This window comes from Callionymus lyra, chromosome 1, assembly GCF_982586985.1.
Source record: "Callionymus lyra chromosome 1, fCalLyr1.hap1.1, whole genome shotgun sequence".
Classification (NCBI taxonomy): Eukaryota; Metazoa; Chordata; class Actinopteri; order Syngnathiformes; family Callionymidae; genus Callionymus; species Callionymus lyra.
Window position 1 is genome coordinate 47,518,874 of NC_141818.1, and position 20,148 is coordinate 47,539,021.

General features: G+C 39.1%; 1 protein-coding gene across 1 annotated transcript; it reads right to left on the minus strand.

The window, feature by feature from the left end:
- Positions 1–1,568: 1,568 nt before the first annotated feature.
- Positions 1,569–17,683, minus strand: cpe (carboxypeptidase E). The gene is made up of 9 exons (XM_087810741.1): positions 17,361–17,683; positions 7,778–7,974; positions 7,540–7,707; positions 6,271–6,388; positions 5,959–6,141; positions 3,616–3,755; positions 3,444–3,543; positions 3,252–3,370; positions 1,569–2,273 (listed from the first exon to the last, which is right to left on the minus strand). Exons 1-9 carry the CDS (start codon positions 17,590–17,592, stop codon positions 2,175–2,177), a joined length of 1,356 nt encoding a protein of 451 aa, XP_087666867.1. The 5' UTR covers positions 17,593–17,683; the 3' UTR covers positions 1,569–2,174.
- Positions 17,684–20,148: the final 2,465 nt, after the last annotated feature.

Here is a 20,148-nt window from a genome sequence, read left to right on the forward strand (position 1 = left end):
TAGATGGTAGTGATGTGTTTATGAAGCTTCATGAAACAGTGTCATTATCTTCAGAGTCCACTAGATGGCAGTCTCGGCACTATTTTACTTTATTTTGAACAACTGTTCTAATGAAACATCATTTTTTAAACTGGTGGCGCCAACTACTGACCTCTAAACAACATGACACTGTTTCATGAAGCTTGATGATCTCGATGAGCTTGAAAATACAAAAATCTACATCCAGTTTGACACAAAATTGAGACAATGCTAAACCGTTTTGAGTATTTAGTAATAGTATTAATATAAAGCAGCTTCACTTCATCTGACCAGTGGCTTGTCATAAAAAGCTTGTTTTGTTGTATGTTTTAATTTTAAAATGTTGGAAACAGACTTTGGACACGCACGCTCCGAATCATCGGACCAAGTCGAACCACTGCTTCAGAACGCAAGATAACTTTAAAATATATAATACATATAAATCTTACTTTTGTATCTGAAGCTCGTCGCTCGAACAGACGTCTTTCCAAGATCTTTAAAAATGAGGAAATTTGAGCCGAATAAAGCAATAATAAAGATAATCACTGGAATGTATTAAGACTAGTGATGTGCTGATAAAGCTTCATGAAACAGTGTCATGTTGTTTAGAGGTCAGTAGGTGGCGCCATTAGTTTAAAAATGATGTTTCATTAGAACAGTTGTTCAAAACAAAGGGAAAATAATGCAGAGACCGCCATCTAGTGGACTCTAAAAATAATGACACTGCTTCATGAAGCTTCATCAACACATCACTACCATCTAGTGGACTCTAGATAATGACACTGTTTCATGAAGCTTCATCAACACATCACTACCATCTAGTGGACTCTGAAGATAATGACACTGTTTCATGAAGCTTCATCAACACATCACTACCATCTAGTGGACTCTGAAGATAATGACACTGTTTCATGAAGCTTCATCAACACATCACTACCATCTAGTGGAGTCTGAAGATAATGACACTGTTTCATGAAGCTTCATCAACACATCACTACCATCTAGTGGACTCTGAAGATAATGACACTGTTTCATGAAGCTTCATCAACACATCACTACCATCTAGTGGACTCTGAAGATAATGACACTGTTTCATGAAGCTTCATCAACACATCACTACCATCTAGTGGACTCTGAAGATAATGACACTGTTTCATGAAGCTTCATCAACACATCACTACCATCTAGTGGACTCTGAAGATAATGACACTGCTTCATGAAGCTTCATCAACACATCACTACCATCTAGTGGACTCTGAAGATAATGACACTGTTTCATGAAGCTTCATCAACACATCACTACCATCTAGTGGACTCTGAAGATAATGACACTGTTTCATGAAGCTTCATCAACACATCACTACCATCTAGTGGACTCTGAAGATAATGACACTGTTTCATGAAGCTTCATCAACACATCACTACCATCTAGTGGACTCTGAAAGTAATGACACTGCTTCATGAAGCTTCATCAGACCATCACTTGTTACAACATTATAAAGACACTCCAATAAAAGTAAATACTTAACGAGTGAATAAAAAAGACAACATTCAAGTTTGACAACATAACGATAAGTTTTTATTGATTATTTCTTTACATATTTAATATCTATACATTCAACTTTTATTCCACTCTCTCGCATGTCTCTGTTTGGATACAGTTATAGTTATTTTGTGTTTTTCATCCTTCATGTACCAAAAAGAAACGTTGATTGGTGTAGTTTAAATACAGTATATTCTTGTCATTCATATTGTGCTGAGATGAGAGCTGTGCTGCAGTCATTACATGATCTCTAGTGATTCACAAACACACTTGAATTCTTTAATTCTCCTCGAAACGAACAAGCAAAGCCGATGCGGACGTCGACGTAAAGTTCCTCACACACGACTGGGATATATAGGTCATCGCCATGGTTACCGATCACATGTACAACAAAAGACAATATCACAGAAATCGACACCAATCTTGTCGCCACAGAAACAATTCTGTGTGTGTGTGTGTGTGTGTGTGTGTGTGTGTGTGTGTGCAGGACTTCCATCCATCTACAGGAGTAAATATCTGATGAACAACATAATGACTTGAAATCATGATTAAATCAAATAAATCAGAAGGGGGGGGTGAAGGGGGGTCTGGACGGACTGTTGACTCTGACAGTTTAGAAGTTCAGTGTCTCTGACATCATCTTCCACCAGTCCATCAGCTCCTCTCGCTCCTCCTCCTTCCTCTCCATCAGAGACTCCAGCTCAAAGTCCACCTGCGTACAACCATAACCCGGTCGCTAGTTAGTGTCAGACGGGTCGATCGAGATAAGATAAGAGAAAACATCATTCATTCAAGTGTCACAGACAATATAACGTGTGCATTAAGATGTTATTTTAAAAAAAAGGCACTTCATGAAGCTTCATGTGCTCTAAGTACTGAGGTTTCTATTGTTTGTAGGAAAGTAGAGAAGAGCGCCCTCAAGTGGCCGCTGAAGAGAAAAACCGCTTCAGTAGCAAATCAACACAGCTTAGTTAATAAATAAAATTAAATGAAATACTCCGTCTATATAAGTGGAAATGTTTCAAGGAACAACATATATGTGTTTTATGGTTTCAAATCTAGGTGCTTATGTTTTAAGTGTGTTGAATAGATCCACTGTCTTAATCTGTTACCACATGTTTCTTTAAAAAGACTCGTTTTCAACAGCTGAACAATTTTATTAAATCTTATTTTTTATAAACTATTATCTCTACATAAATGATAAAGTGGTGCCATCTGTAACAACACGATCTAAGCAGGTAACTTTATCATCTTAAAAAACAGTCGCTATAAACCAGTCGAGACTGTTCCATTTTCAAGGAATTTAGCGCCTTCTAGCGGAATACCTGAGTAGCGACATAAAAACGACAATAATAATAATAATTATTCAGTTTACTTTAAAAAGGACAATGTGCAGATACATAATGTTGTATGTTTGTGTATTTTTATAGTGGCTTCACTTATTATTATATTATGATAGATTATTATTTTATTTGTTTTATGTATATATTGTTTTTATATATATATATTTATATACATTGTTTTCTCTCTACAATATAGAATTAAAAATAAAACAAATACAATTAATTCTTTCCTTTTTTTTCTCTACATAATTCACAAGCTCGCATTTTTTAAAAGTCCATTTTAGATGATTGTTTTTATTTTATTACTTCATACCAAACATTAAATAGATTCCCGTCCAGCGACTCACCCTGGTGGCCGGGCTGTGGGGAACAGCGACCTTCTTGATGACGGTGAGGAAGCCCGGGGCAGACGCAGCAACTTTGTAGTTTCCTGGAGCCAGAAGACGCCAATAATCTCCGTCTTTAGCTGCGGATCACAAGAGTGAAGTCTTGATTCTGTCCACCAGAGGGCGGTACAGCACCAAGTTATCGTTGGATACCTGTGGTCAGGTCGTGTTCGATTCCCTCCACGGAGACGGTGGCGTTGGAAATGGCGTTTCCTTGCATGTCTCTCACGAAACCTTTGACGCCGCGATGAACCTGCGAGGACACATGTCTGTCAAACACGGAGGAGGGATCTTCAGCCGGGGTCGTGGTCGCGTTCTTCGCTACCTGCTCGATGTAGTTGACCAAAGAGTTGCGGTTCTGGTCCCAGTACATCTTCAGGGAGTCCTCGGGGGGGAACTTGTCACAGCTCAGCTCCAGAGTGATCTCGAAGCAGTTGCTGCTCAGGTAGTTGAAGTCCTGCATCCCTGTGGACACACGTTGGATGGATACTGACCACTGCCGACAGGGTGTCAAGGTTTCGTTTGTGTGGTCCGGCGATACAAACAATACAAAACTTAATAACAACAATATTAATAATGAAGTTACGATATTAATTAACCCCCATAATACAATCAGTAAATATATTCATCCATCCATCCATCCATCCCTCCCTCCTACCCTCCATCCATCCATCCATCCATCCCTCCCTCCCTCCTACCCTCCTACCCTCCGTCCATCCATCCATCCATCCATCCATCCATCCATCCATCCATCCATCCATCCATCCCTCCCTCCATCCATCCATCCATCCATCCATCCATCCATCCATCCATCCATCCATCCATCCATCCATCCATCCATCCATCCATCCATCCATCCCTCCCTCCCTCCGTCCATCCATCCATCCATCCATCCATCCATCTATCCATCCATCCATCCATCCATCCATCCATCCATCCATCCATCCCTCCCTCCATCCATCCATCCATCCATCCATCCATCCATCCATCCATCCATCTATCCATCCCTCCCTCCCTCCTACCCTCCCTCCTACCCTCCATCCAATCAACCATCCATCCATCCATCCATCCATCCCTCCCTCCCTCCTACCCTCCATCCATCCATCCATCCATCCATCCATCCATCCATCCATCCATCCATCCATCCATCCATCCATCCATCCATCCATCCATCCATCCATCCATCCATCCATCCATCCATCCATCCCTCCCTCCCTCCCTCCCTCCCTCCCTCCTACCCTCCCTCCATCCATCCATCCATCCATCCATCCATCCATCCATCCATCCATCCATCCATCCATCCATCCATCCATCCATCCATCCATCCATCCATCCATCCATCCATCCATCCATCCATCCATCCATCCATCCATCCATCCATCTATCCATCTATCCATCCCTCCCCCTACCCTCCCTCCTACCCTCCATCCATCCATCCATCCATCCATCCATCCATCCATCCATCCATCCATCCCTCCATCCATCCATCCCTCCATCCCTCCATCCATCCATCCATCCCTCCCTCCTACCCTCCCTCCTACCCTCCATCCATCCATCCATCCATCCATCCATCCATCCATCCATCCATCCATCCATCCATCCATCCATCCATCCATCCATCCATCCATCCATCCATCTATCTATACATACATATTTAAATGTAAATAAAAAAAGGATGTCAATTTAATGATATTATTTTAAATAAACATATTTTACTCTGAAATGAATCTAACAACATCTAAAACGGATCAAAATCATATATAAAAAAGTAATAATTCAACTAATGTACACTGTATTGTAAAATATATAATTAATCATTGGGTTTTGATTTATTTATCCTAAATTATAATATAAATATCAATATATTAAGACCACATGAGGTATTACTGAGAATACACTGGACCGGACGAGAGCAAAAGTGTGGCCCCCGGGGTTGAATTTCCTCAGGGGCCACATTATATACTGTGACTGTTGTAGTGCGTCTTCAAGCTAAAAGGAACTATTCTAAAAAAAACAACAAAGCAGTAAATAGGAGGTAAAATAGATAAACAAGATGTAAACTCTATATGCCAATAAAATATTTATAAACAACTGTTTTTTTCTAAATTTCATCTCAATATTGCCTCAAACCAGAAGTAAAAATAATGACAAAGGATATTGTTAAAAATCGAAAGGAAATTTAAACCAAATTACAAATGTTTAAATCATTTGAAATTTGAAATTAAAAAAAAGTTAAGGATTAAGCGGATACCTGTGCTTAAGAAATGTTGTACAATTTGTCCAACAACATAAATTGTGATACTTCTACAATGTTTAACAACAAAATAAAAACATTAGAATAAATCAACTTTTTCAGTCTTATCTACTCTGTCAGTATTATTTGACGCAAATCCTTTTTTTCAATTGTACTAGACTCTACGTTCTGTCAGTCTAATTTTGGGGCTAAATTGTTGAGACGTCGTCATAACATCATAACACAATTATATTTTCTAACACAAACCTTTTTCTTGTTCTGTTTTGTTCACGTTCTTTTTCCCATCATAATCATCTTTAATATTGTGGCCCCTTAAGAAATGTAACGCCTTCTCCTGCAACTGTTACTTAAATTATGATTGACACCTGTCACTTCTCTCAAATAATAAAAACAGATTCCCAAACGCCCTCTGACCTCCGGGGACGCTGTACCAGGCTCCTCCGTTGGTGATGCCGTCTTTGAAGCTGGAGTCGTCGTCGCTCTTGCGGCAGGCGGGTCGCTCTGGGTTGGACATGACCGGGTTGTAGGCGGAGTAGGCCTTGGCAAGCGAGCGGAACGTCAGGTCGTCCGGGCTGGCGCTGTACTCGTGCGCCGAGCCTTCCCGGGCCAGAAGAAAAACAATGTTTATAGTGTGTTTATCGTTGAGGAACTTGAAGAATCCATAATAAATCCGCAGCAATATAAACACTGTCTTATGAGGAACATTTGAAGTCATTCAAACGGTACCGGTGCGGGTCTCGTCGTAAGGGTAGTTAGCGACCACGTCGCCGCCGTGCAGGTTAGCGGACAGAACGAAAGGGATGTCCATGATCCAGTGGATCACCGCCTTGGTCTCCGGAGCCAGCTGCCAACAGACGACACAAGTATCTTTAATATTACGATCCTATGATCCCGATAATCGACTTATAAAGAGTGACGGTGGAGGAAACACATGGCAGCGCTAACGTAGGCTGATGCTAGCTTGATGCTAACTGTAAACAGATTCCAAGCCTACGTGTGATAAAGAACATTTATAATAACAATTTGTATCTTAAAACCCCTTTAAAATCTTTTACGTGAAGTATTTCATTTTATCTTAATTTCTATATTTTAACAATAGCCTCGATCGGCAAAACTTGTTTTCGGCACATATTTTTGCAAGTAATTATCTTGTATAATATTTGAATTAATTATACGTCATTACTACATTTCTTCTCTTGATATTATTTTTTCTTGCAGCCATCATTTTCATTTATTTTCCTTGAAAGTGATCATTATTTGGTGGATATTTTCCACATAGTTATTAATTACATATTTTAATGTATATAACTAATTTAATAATTTAATTGAAACACAAAAAAGAACAATGAAAGGCTTTGAAAATGTGCATAATAATTAAAAAAACAAAACAATATACATACTTTAATGAACAAAACCATAAAATAACCAGCCAAAGAAATAATTTAAACAAGTGCTGTTTAACGTAGAGACAGTATCATGAAAAAAGTGTTTTTTAGATAAGATAAGAAACATATACTGTTTAGAAATGATAAGGAAAGTTAAATAAAAACGATTGAAGGGAATAACATGAATAACATAAAAATGTTGCTGTGACGAAGCTTTAAAAGCTGCTGTATCCTCTTGTCCTCAGTCATCTCGCAGCGTCTCTGTTCCTTTGGTACAAAAGATGTAACGACTCCTTCAAATGCTCAATATTCGCATGTTAATTGTAAATTTAAAAATCGAATACAGTATCATGAAAAATATGTTTGCGATAGTTAATCGATATTTTCTTACACTGAGAGGATAAACTATTAGAATAACAACCTTTTAATACCGAAAGGCTGCATTTTCCGGTGGATAATTGCTACTTCCATATTTATCAATTCATTTTTTTAATTTTACATGAGTAAACAATATCATACATAGTCAAATAACAATTATTTTGATTTATTTTTAAATGTAATTCCATTCATTTACTTGGGTTTTGATGTTTATTATTTCCACATTTCATACCTTGGTGTTTTCGTCGACTGCTTTCTTCATGTTCTGCAGCAGGTGGTTGTTGGCTCCTCCCTCTCGCTCGTTCATGTACACGATGCGAGCCAGGTCTGGAAAGTTGCGGTTCAGGTCCACGCCCTGAGCGTTACTGCGTCCCACAAACCAGTCCTTGATCTCCCCGGGCTGGAACAGGAAGCAGAAGAGGGTGGTCAGTACCTGACGGCCGACGCCGGGCGACAGGCGAGCGTCTGACCTGAGAGGCGGCTTTCTCGAAGCCGTCCGGGTTCATGGACGGCATGAGGTGGATGCGCGTGTTGTGGACCAGCTCGATGATGGTCTCGTTGCCCTGCTGGTACTGGTTGCACAGGTACTGGGCCAGGTAGATGAGCAGCTCCCGACCCACGGCTTCGTTGCCGTGCATGTTGGCGATGTATTTGAACTCTGGTTCACCTGAAGGTACAGATGTTTGGAAGGTGTGAGAGACAGAATATAACCACAAAAAAAATACAATTTCTTTCTTTATCGTTATGTTTTCCTGGACCAAGTATTGCATTTCTGCAAGTAAGGTTTACCTTGACCAAGACGCAACACCAGGGATACCATAAAACACATTTGTTAAGGGTCTTGGGGTCACGTTGACCCAGAGATGACACAAGGGTTAAACCTTTCACTAATATGTATTTTATTTGAAAAAAGAATAATTATAATTTATGGTGGTCAACTTGACCCAGAGATAAAACAAGGGATAACACAAACACATTTTTTTCCCGGGCCTCTGGGGTCAACTTGACCCAAAGATAAAACAAGGGATAACACAAACACATTTTTTTTCCGGGCCTCCGGGTCAACTTGACCCAGAGATAAAACAAGGGATAACACAAACACATTTTTTTCGCGGGCCTCCGGGTCAACTTGACCCAGAGATAACACAAGGTATACCACAGACACATTTATTTCCGGGCCTCCGGGTCGACTTGACCCAGAGATAACACAAGGGATACCACAGGCACATTTATTTCCGGGCCTCCGGGTCGACTTGACCCAGAGATAAAACAAGGGATAACACAAACACATTTTTTTCCCGGGCCTCCGGGGTCAACTTGACCCAAAGATAAAACAAGGGATAACACAAACACATATTTATCCCGGGCCTCCGGGTCAACTTGACCCAGAGATAACACAAGGTATACCACAGACACATTTATTTCCGGGCCTCCGGGTCGACTTGACCTAGAGATAACACAAGGGATACCACAGAAACATTTATTTCCGGGCCTCCTGGTCAACTTGACCCAGAGTTAATACAAGGGATACCACAGACACATTTATTTCGGGGCCTCCGGGTCGACTTGACCCAGAGTTAACACAAGGGATACCACAGACACATTTATTTCCGGGCCTCCGGGTCAACTTGACCCAGAGATAACACGAGGGATACCACAGACCAATTATTTTCGGGTTTCCGGGTCAACTTGACCTAGAGTTAACACAAGGGATACCACAAACACATTTTTTTCCTGGGCCTCCGGGTCAACTTGACCCAGAGTTAACACAAGGGTTAAGTGCATGAATTATTTTCTTACACTCCTACAAATGACCTACAAATAATCTTCAATGATAAACTATTAAAATAAAAAACGTAAATTACTGAAATGCTGATGGAAATGAGTGACACTTTATAACCAAACACTTTAACGTTATAAACACTCTCTCTGTCTCACTCCCTCTCAACCAACTCATCGGGTCACGGTGACCCTTTTGTAACCGTTTATCCAACATGTTGTTTGCGTTCTCAGCCGCTGCCATCACGACCATGTGGTCAACGGTCCGAGCGAGCGGTGAAGCCGGCCGATGATAACGAGGGTCAATTATCTTCTCGCCACTTAGAGGCTGACATCACTCAGCATCAGGTGTCATGTCGTGACCAGAACACTCAGTTAGATCACAGTGGATCACAGTAGATCACAGTAGATCACAGTAGATCACAGTAGATCACACCGACAAGCTCCTACGACCTTCTGAGACCTTCTCAGTGACTTGTCCGTTGAAAGGTCACCGAGGTCCGGACTTCAGCGACTGGACGACGACGACAGAGGAATTGAGTCTCACTGTCACGTCCTCTTAGGACTCGCAGAGACGCCCTCGAGACTCCAGGGCAGAATTAGAGATTCTCACTTCGTTTAACCGTCAATTGACTCTCGGAGAAGTATTTTTACGAATCTAAGTTCCCGAAACAAGTGGAGCTACAGCGAGAAGGAAGTATTATCAATAAGAAACGGAAGGAAAAAGTTGAAAAAACATGTTTTTTTGACGATATATTTAACTCTACAACAAGGATTCACCACCTTTTGTTTGTGTAGTAATAATTATATATGTGTAGTATTGTCGAGTACTTGACTCTGGTGTTGTGATAGTGTAGTAACAAGTATATATGTGTAGTATTGTCCAGTACTTGACTCTGGTGTTGTGATAGTGTAGTAATAAGTATATATGTGTAGTATTGTCCAGTACTTGACTCTGGTGTTGTGATAGTGTAGTAACAAGTATATATGTGTAGTATTGTCGAGTACTTGACTCTGGTGTTGTGATAGTGTAGTAACAAGTATATATGTGTAGTATTGTCCAGTACTTGACTCTGGTGTTGTGATAGTGTAGTAACAAGTATATATGTGTAGTATTGTCCAGTACTTGACTCTGGTGTTGTGATAGTGTAGTAATAAGTATATATGTGTAGTATTGTCGAGTACTTGACTCTGGTGTTGTAATAGTGTAATAACAAGTATATATGTGTAGTATTGTCCAGTACTTGACTCTGGTGTTGTGATAGTGTAGTAACAAGTATATATGTGTAGTATTGTCCAGTACTTGACTCTGGTGTTGTGATAGTGTAGTAACAAGTATATATGTGTAGTATTGTCCAGTACTTGACTCTGGTGTTGTGATAGTGTAGTAACAAGTATATATGTGTAGTATTGTCCAGTACTTGACTCTGGTGTTGTGATAGTGTAGTAATAAGTATATATGTGTAGTATTGTCGAGTACTTGACTCTGGTGTTGTAATAGTGTAATAACAAGTATATATGTGTAGTATTGTCCAGTACTTGACTCTGGTGTTGTGATAGTGTAGTAACAAGTATATATGTGTAGTATTGTCCAGTACTTGACTCTGGTGTTGTGATAGTGTAGTAACAAGTATATATGTGTAGTATTGTCCAGTACTTGACTCTGGTGTTGTGATAGTGTAGTAACAAGTATATATGTGTAGTATTGTCCAGTACTTGACTCTGGTGTTGTGATAGTGTAGTAACAAGTATATATGTGTAGTATTGTCCAGTACTTGACTCTGGTGTTGTGATAGTGTAGTAACAAGTATATATGTGTAGTATTGTCGAGTACTTGACTCTGGTGTTGTAATAGTGTAATAACAAGTATATATGTGTAGTATTGTCCAGTACTTGACTCTGGTGTTGTGATAGTGTAGTAACAAGTATATATGTGTAGTATTGTCCAGTACTTGACTCTGGTGTTGTGATAGTGTAGTAACAAGTATATATGTGTAGTATTGTCGAGTACTTGACTCTGGTGTTGTAATAGTGTAATAACAAGTATATATGTGTAGTATTGTCCAGTACTTGACTCTGGTGTTGTGATAGTGAAGTAACAAGTATATATGTGTAGTATTGTCCAGTACTTGACTCTGGTGTTGTGATAGTGTAATAACAAGTATATATGTGTAGTATTGTCCAGTACTTGACTCTGGTGTTGTGATAGTGTATTAAACAAGTGAAGCTACAGTGAAAATGCATTATTATCAATAAGAAATGGAAGGAAAAAGTTGATAAAACATGTTTTTATGAAAGTATATTTAAATCTACATCAGGGATTCTCCACCTTTTTTTTTAGCACCACAGACTGGTTTAATGTCGACCTCATAATTACGGACAGACCTTCAGATGAAAACAACAAAAATAAAATGGACTGGCTTTTTTCTAGTTTACATGTATATTTTTGAATTAAAATAGTTTCAAAAGCATCTTAACGTGTCAAAAGTCACAGACTCATGTAACACCTGAGAAAATCTAAATAAACAACCTTTTAGAGATTTATAATAAATATAAAAGCCATATAATATACGTGTATTTTTCTTTCTGTACAACAAAAACACACAATGAACCGGCAGCCATTTTGAAGTGAACACATTCGGGTCAGAATCAGCAGCAGAAGACAAAGACACGTGTATTAATATCGTGAAACTCCATGTTACTTTCCCAGTATCTCACCGTTATTGAACATGTGTGTTGAGTTTAGGGTTTTTTCGTCCCCCATCGTGGATTTATTTCCTGTATCCGCGCTCGTATCTGTGAAGCCTGTGGCTTTTTACGGGTGAAAACACTCGCTCGCCCAGCCGAGCACATCTGGTCGTCGGGTTATTTTTAAAACGCCAGAAGTTGCGACTAATGATTTCAAGACTGAAGTTTCATCTTTCCACCCTGGATGGTTTCCACAGGCTTCAGATCCCTGATAGAGATGTTGGGTTGAGGTAAGTTCTTGGACACATGCTGTCCAGTATCTGGGTACCTTAAAAAAAAAAAGGAAAACTGCCAAAAACAAACAAGACCACTTGGGTAAGTGGCCGAAAACAGGTAGTGTCCTTGAAGTTGACGACGTGTTCGGTCAGGAAGCCAGTCAAGGAATATTTCCACCATTATATCCAACAAGGATGCTCGTGGATAAGGAGTGGTATTGGTAAGAATCTGGCGATACAATAAGTATATATACTTTATTGCCAAAATACTTGACTCTGGTGTTCTGATAGTGTAGTAACAAGTATATATATGTGTAGTATTGTCCAGTACTTGACTCTGGTGTTGTGATAGTGTAGTAAGAAGTATATATATGTGTAGTATTGTCCAGTACTTGACTCTGATGTTGTGATAGTGTAGTAACAAGTATATATATGTGTAGTATTGTCCAGTACTTGACTCTGGTGTTGTGATAGTGTAGTAACAAGTATATATGTGTAGTATTGTCCAATACTTGACTCTGGTGTTGTGATAGTGTAGTAAAAAGTATATATATGTGTAGTATTGTCCAGTACTTGACTCTGGTGTTGTGATAGTGTAGTAACAAGTATATATGTGTAGTATTGTCCAGTACTTGACTCTGGTGTTGTTATAGTGTAGTAACAAGTATATATGTGTAGTATTGTCCAGTACTTGACTCTGATGTTGTGATAGTGTAGTAACAAGTATATATATGTGTAGTATTGTCCAGTACTTGACTCTGGTGTTGTGATAGTGTAGTAACAAGTATATATGTGTAGTATTGTCCAGTACTTGACTCTGGTGTTGTGATAGTGTAGTAACAAGTATATATGTGTAGTATTGTCCAATACTTGACTGTGGTGTTGTGATAGTGTAGTAACAAGTATATATATGTGTAGTATTGTCCAGTACTTGACTCTGGTGTTGTGATAGTGTAGTAACAAGTATATATGTGTAGTATTGCGGAGTACTTGACTCTGGTGTTGTGATAGTGTAGTAACAAGTATATATGTGTAGTATTGTCCAGTACTTGACTCTGGTGTTGTGATAGTGTAGTAACAAGTATATATGTGTAGTATTGTCCAATACTTGACTCTGGTGTTGTGATAGTGTAGTAACAAGTATATATATGTGTAGTATTGTCCAGTACTTGACTCTGGTGTTGTGATAGTGTAGTAACAAGTATATATGTGTAGTATTGTCCAATACTTGACTCTGGTGTTGTGATAGTGTAGTAAAAAGTATATATATGTGTAGTATTGTCCAGTACTTGACTCTGGTGTTGTGATAGTGTAGTAACAAGTATATATGTGTAGTATTGTCCAGTACTTGACTCTGGTGTTGTTATAGTGTAGTAACAAGTATATATGTGTAGAATTGTCCAGTACTTGACTCTGGTGTTGTGATAGTGTAGTAACAAGTATATATTTGTAGTATTGTCCAGTACTTGACTCTGGTGTTGTGATAGTGTAGTAACAAGTATATATGTGTAGTATTGTCCAGTACTTGACTCTGGTGTTGTGATAGTGTAGTAACAAGTATATATATGTGTAGTATTGTCCAGTACTTGACTCTGGTGTTGTGATAGTGTAGTAACAAGTATATATATGTGTAGTATTGTCCAGTACTTGACTCTGGTGTTGTGATAGTGTAGTAACAAGTATATATATGTGTAGTATTGTCCAGTACTTGACTCTGATGTTGTGATAGTGTAGTAACAAGTATATATATGTGTAGTATTGTCCAGTACTTGACTCTGGTGTTGTGATAGTGTAGTAACAAGTATATATGTGTAGTATTGTCCAGTACTTGACTCTGGTGTTGTAGTATTTACAGACCACGTGACTCTTGACAAAGTCGTAACTGCTTTCATTTGTTTTCAATATGTCCAAACATCGGCTCTAAAAACTTGAGTCCACTGTATCCTCTTGTCCTCAGTCATCTTACAGTGTTTCACTGTTGCTTTTTTTTTTGTATAGGATGTAAAGAATCCTCCGAAATTAAAAATCGTCCTCATTCGTAACCGGGATCTCGCAGGACTTCGTCGTTGCTTTTTCATGAGGAGGACGTAACCACTGCCATCTAGCGGCCGGAAGTTTAATTGCAACACAAAAATGAAAAAAAAAAAAAGATTTCAGTATGTTTAAATTTGTACTCACTTTATTGAAATATAAACCATAAAAGATGAGATAAGATATGATTAAACAAATACAACTTTTGAAAATATCAATACAGCGCTGTTGAATATCGATATCGAATTATGAAGAAAAATATCTAATATTTAAGTATCAATATTTCTGGCTAAATAACTAGCTTAGCCTGACAGCTACATTAGCATGTTGGTATCGAAGGAAACGGTTTGATTTTTTTGATTTTTTCTTATTTCAACACCAGAGCAAAAATATGCTTCGTCAAATCTCCGAGCGGGTGATCAATGCGGTTGCCGAGGCAACCTGGTAAATAAGTGGAGAAGGTGCCCTGCGTCGCCGTGGTTACCAGGACCGGGCAGGTGCGTTTGAGTAAACACTCGCTAGTCACTTAGCTTCCAGATCACCGTAGAGAGCCGACACACAAGAGTGTTTCCTCTTACGTAGGGACGCTTGCGGGGCCACGGGACTCATCTGTCCTTTAAAACCCAGGTGAGCAATACTGCAGCAGGAGAAGAAAAAAAGGGGGATGAGAAGGATCATGCAGCTGCTTGATGTATAATAAATGACCTACGACTGATGCTCTCTCCGTCCTCATACTTCTTATAACATCCATGTTGTGTTTCCTCCTCTGCTTTCTCCATCTTTACTTCTAGATCCGACTCATTCTAGTCTTTCTCTCTTCATCTACACCTGCCCCACATCTGTCACCATTGTGATCGATGAAGACGCCAGTTTTTAAGATGAGATAAGAAACAGAGATTATAACAGTTTCACACAGATAAGAGAAAAAAATTAACTTGAAGGAGAGGAACACACGGACCATTTTGAACTTGCATTTTGCACTTTGTTATCTTTTTGCACTCTTTTTATTTGCACTCTGTGCTTGCTTTTATGAAACTGGCTGTACCTTCTATCGTCTGCTATGCACCGGAAATCTTATTTGATAAACATAAACATCTCTGCCATCGGAGCTTAAAAATGATTAGCAGAGTTTAAAATAAAGGTTTTTGTCAGCTAGAGATGTGATTTAATTTTGTAAGATAAAATTTACAAAAGAAAACAAGGATTTATTTGTATAAACAAAGTAAAAACTGCAAATTCAAGGTATTTCTCTGTTGTTTTTTATTCATGCTTATGTTTATTATGTTATTATGTAACTGTTCTCACCACGTCGCAAACTATGCTCTTTTCCCAGCGAATTGAAATCATCATGTCTTCATTAGAGTCATTTATTTATTCTTTAAAGAAGGTGTATTTGTGTCTGACGCCTGAAACATGTCGTTACACAACCACTGAGCTCCGTGTCATGCTGACCATGTTGACAGCGATCAGGTCTGGCGTCCAACAGGGCGACAGATGGCCGTTCAGCAGCCGAGGCGGCGGCTCAGGTCGGCCGTCCGGCCAACCACGGGCCGCCGGCGAGCTCAGGGACACTAAGCCCAATCTGTCGCTACGGCAACAGCTATTTCAGCTCCACCTCGTATTAAACGGGGTCGACAACATCAACAACAACAACAACAAAAAGTCACCTTAATGTTTATACATTTAGTTTTCCCGGGTGTCCCCCAAATAAAAGCCTGAGGAGGCGAAGGAAAGGTGGAGGAGGGAGGAGGGTGTTGGTGTGGCTGGAGCTCGGAAAGTCATCTGGTAGTAATAATGTCCTCCTGCTACTGTGACTCATCTGTGCGTACAAACGCTAATATACTACGGGCGTATTGTTCTCGCGCTGACTCAGACCACTGGAACTGACAACTTTACACAAATAATGTACATTCATGTGGGATGAAAACCATTAGCATTAAGAATTATTAAAGTTTATTTGCTGGTGTTTTATATTCGGAAACAACTACTATTAAATTAGCTTTTTTAAATAACAATAATCCCCTCTTTTTTTTTTTGCTATTTCTAAAGATGCTAACATAGCTAACAATAATAGCTCTCCAGCTATTTGAAATGTGCAATTGTATTATCTAATGTTAAATTAAGAAAGCAACATGTTTAAAGTGTTAAAGAAAGCGATGAGGGGTTTTTCGCTAAAATATCAGTCGTGTAGCTAAGATAAATGCTAACAGGCGTGTAAGATGATCCTCCTGCTTACACTTACAGTATTATAACTTTTAATTTATTTTAACTTGTTAAGAAAAACTAAAATAGATAGATGGCTATTTAATTGTATTATGACTAACATAGAATATATTGTTAACGTTGTATCGTTGCTAGCATGTTGCTAACATACAGCAACAACAATTGCTTTAAGTAATGATAAAAGTGTTTTTCCTCTTTTAGTGTGGCTTTCCTAAAAGGTACTTTGCTTTTCCTTTCCACATGTATTGTTGACTTGTTATGATAACTGTTAAATGTGTCTCACTTTGTCACCTTTTCTTGGCACTATTTTGCCCTCAGATAAAAAAAAAAAGGAATCCATTTTGGTACTTGGTCTTGTATTTCACTCATTTCCTGTATTTTTACACGTGTTTTATTTTCACTTTACCTTGTTTAACTTCATATGGTTCAAAAAAATTATTAACAACTCCTCTTGAATCATAACTTCTAATATAGAAATAACATTTTATGACCGTTAAACATGGAATATTAGTCAATAAAATGATGAATTACGTCTCAAACTGATTGTTAATAACCTTAATAAATCTACTCAACAGAAAGTGACACCGGGACCTCAAATTTAAAAAAGGGATAACAGTTGCGTGACACATTTTCCATTAAAAAAAACAACCTAAAACGTTATTATCATTGTTAAAATGAATCGTACAATTGTTTGGTTACCTCAGAATTCAAGGTCAGCTTTGATGAAGATGTGATCATTTATTTTTTTAATTTGGTGCTTCAGTCCTCAAGATAAATAAATAATTAATGATATCATTATATTTCCATCAATTTTACAGGTTTTATTCCCACGCAGTGGAATCATAGACGCGTCACTATCACGACTCGGATCCGCGTGAGAATCCTTATCAACTATAAAATGGCGGCTCAGCGCGTCTGATCCTTCAATCTATCACCCGGATCTGGGCGCAGCAGCAGGGCCTCCACCTGCCCCCCCACTGAGGTCCTCCTGACTCGAGGGTCTCGTCTTTAAAGGATGAATGGATGGATCGGACGCGTGCGTAAAAACAAAACTGACCCGGTTCGTGCGTCCCCGGGTTGTCGGACATCTCCAGCACCAGCAGCTCTCGGCCCTCGAAGCTCTCGCCCACCGTGTAGATGCGGGTGATGGTGGGACACTGCAGCCACACCGACACCAGCGCCTTCCTCAGCTCCTCGTAGCGGTGGTACTCGAAGGAGATCTCTCCATCCGAGCCCATCCCCGGGGCGAGCAGCGCGCCCAGCATCAGCACCGACAGGAAAGACGTCATTGTGGCTCGGGTTCGGTCCACTACTACGATCCGGTTCCGGACGCTCTTGCTGCGGGATTGAAAGTATCTGCGTGACCGAGATGCGCCGCTACCTGAGCGAAGATTGGGCGATTCAAGCTGGGATGCAGGGGACGAGCAATTTCCGGTGTTCCTTTCAAAATAAATCGATGCAACGTGCCTATCAGATTACTTTCTTCCACATGTATGTTTCGTTAATACTGGTATTTGTTTTCTGATTGGTTTTTTGGTTGGAGAATTGTGACCTTCTTTTGTGTATATTTTTTGCACATTAACGACGTTATGTTTGTTTTTCAAATTGGATTGTGTGTAAGTAAGTAAGTAAGTATTTTTTATTTATAAAGCGCTTTTCCAGACCAGGGTCACAAAGCGCTTAAACAATCAAAACAATATTCAATAAAGTATATACTTTAAAGGTCAAGATAAAACTGAGAACAACACAGGAGTTTCAGAAAATCAAGGAAAAGCCTGAACAAATAAAAACGTCTTAAGATGTTTCTTGAAGGAGTCAGTAGATCATCAAACACAGATGTTTCTTGAAGGAGTCAGTAGATCATCAAACACGGATGTTTCTTGAAGGAGTCAGTAGATCATCAAACACACAAACACAGATGTTTCTTGAAGGAGTCAGTAGATCATCAAACACAGATGTTTCTTGAAGGAGTCAGTAGATCATCAAACACAGATGTTTCTTGAAGGAGTCAGTAGATCATCAAACACAGATGTTTCTTGAAGGAGTCAGTAGATCATCAAACACAGATGTTTCTTGAAGAAGTCAGTAGATCATCAAACACAGATGTTTCTTGAAGGAGTCAGTAGATCATCAAACACACAAACACAGATGTTTCTTGAAGGAGTCAGTAGATCATCAAACACAGATGTTTCTTGAAGGAGTCAGTAGATCATCAAACACAGATGTTTCTTGAAGGAGTCAGTAGATCATCAAACACAGATGTTTCTTGAAGGAGTCAGTAGATCATCAAACACAGATGTTTCTTGAAGAAGTCAGTAGATCATCAAACACAGATGTTTCTTGAAGGAGTCAGTAGATCATCAAACACAGATGTTTTTTGAAGGAGTCAGTAGATCATCAAACACAGATGTTTCTTGAAGGAGTCAGTAGATCATCAAACACAGATGTTTCTTGAAGGAGTCAGTAGATCATCAAACAGAGATGTTTCTTGAAGGAGTCAGTAGATCATCAAACACAGATGTTTCTTGAAGGAGTCAGTAGATCATCAAACACAGATGTTTCTTGAAGGAGTCAGTAGATCATCAAACACGGATGTTTCTTGAAGGAGTCAGTAGATCATCAAACAGATGTTTCTTGAAGGAGTCAGTAGATCATCAAACACAGATGTTTCTTGAAGGAGTCAGTAGATCATCAAACACAGATGTTTCTTGAAGGAGTCAGTAGATCATCAAACACAGATGTTTCTTGAAGGAGTCAGTAGATCATCAAACACAGATGTTTCTTGAAGGAGTCAGTAGATCATCAAACACAGATGTTTCTTGAAGAAGTCAGTAGATCATCAAACAAAGATGTTTCTTGAAGGAGTCAGTAGATCATCAAACACAGATGCTTCTTGAAGAAGTCAGTAGATCATCAAACACAGATGTTTCTTGAAGGAGTCAGTAGATCATCAAACACAGATGTTTCTTGAAGGAGTCAGTAGATCATCAAACACAGATGTTTCTTGAAGGAGTCAGTAGATCATCAAACACAGATGCTTCTTGAAGAAGTCAGTAGATCATCAAACACAGATGTTTCTTGAAGGAGTCAGTAGATCATCAAACACAGATGTTTCTTGAAGGAGTCAGTAGATCATCAAACACAGATGTTTCTTGAAGGAGTCAGTAGATCATCAAACACAGATGTTTCTTGAAGGAGTCAGTAGATCATCAAACACAGATGTTTCTTGAAGGAGTCAGTAGATCATCAAACACAGATGTTTCTTGAAGAAGTCAGTAGATCATCAAACACAGATGTTTCTTGAAGGAGTCAGTAGATCATCAAACACAGATGTTTTTTGAAGGAGTCAGTAGATCATCAAACACAGATGTTTCTTGAAGGAGTCAGTAGATCATCAAACACAGATGTTTCTTGAAGGAGTCAGTAGATCATCAAACAGAGATGTTTCTTGAAGGAGTCAGTAGATCATCAAACACAGATGTTTCTTGAAGGAGTCAGTAGATCATCAAACACAGATGTTTCTTGAAGGAGTCAGTAGATCATCAAACACGGATGTTTCTTGAAGGAGTCAGTAGATCATCAAACAGATGTTTCTTGAAGGAGTCAGTAGATCATCAAACACAGATGTTTCTTGAAGGAGTCAGTAGATCATCAAACACAGATGTTTCTTGAAGGAGTCAGTAGATCATCAAACACAGATGTTTCTTGAAGGAGTCAGTAGATCATCAAACACAGATGTTTCTTGAAGGAGTCAGTAGATCATCAAACACAGATGTTTCTTGAAGAAGTCAGTAGATCATCAAACAAAGATGTTTCTTGAAGGAGTCAGTAGATCATCAAACACA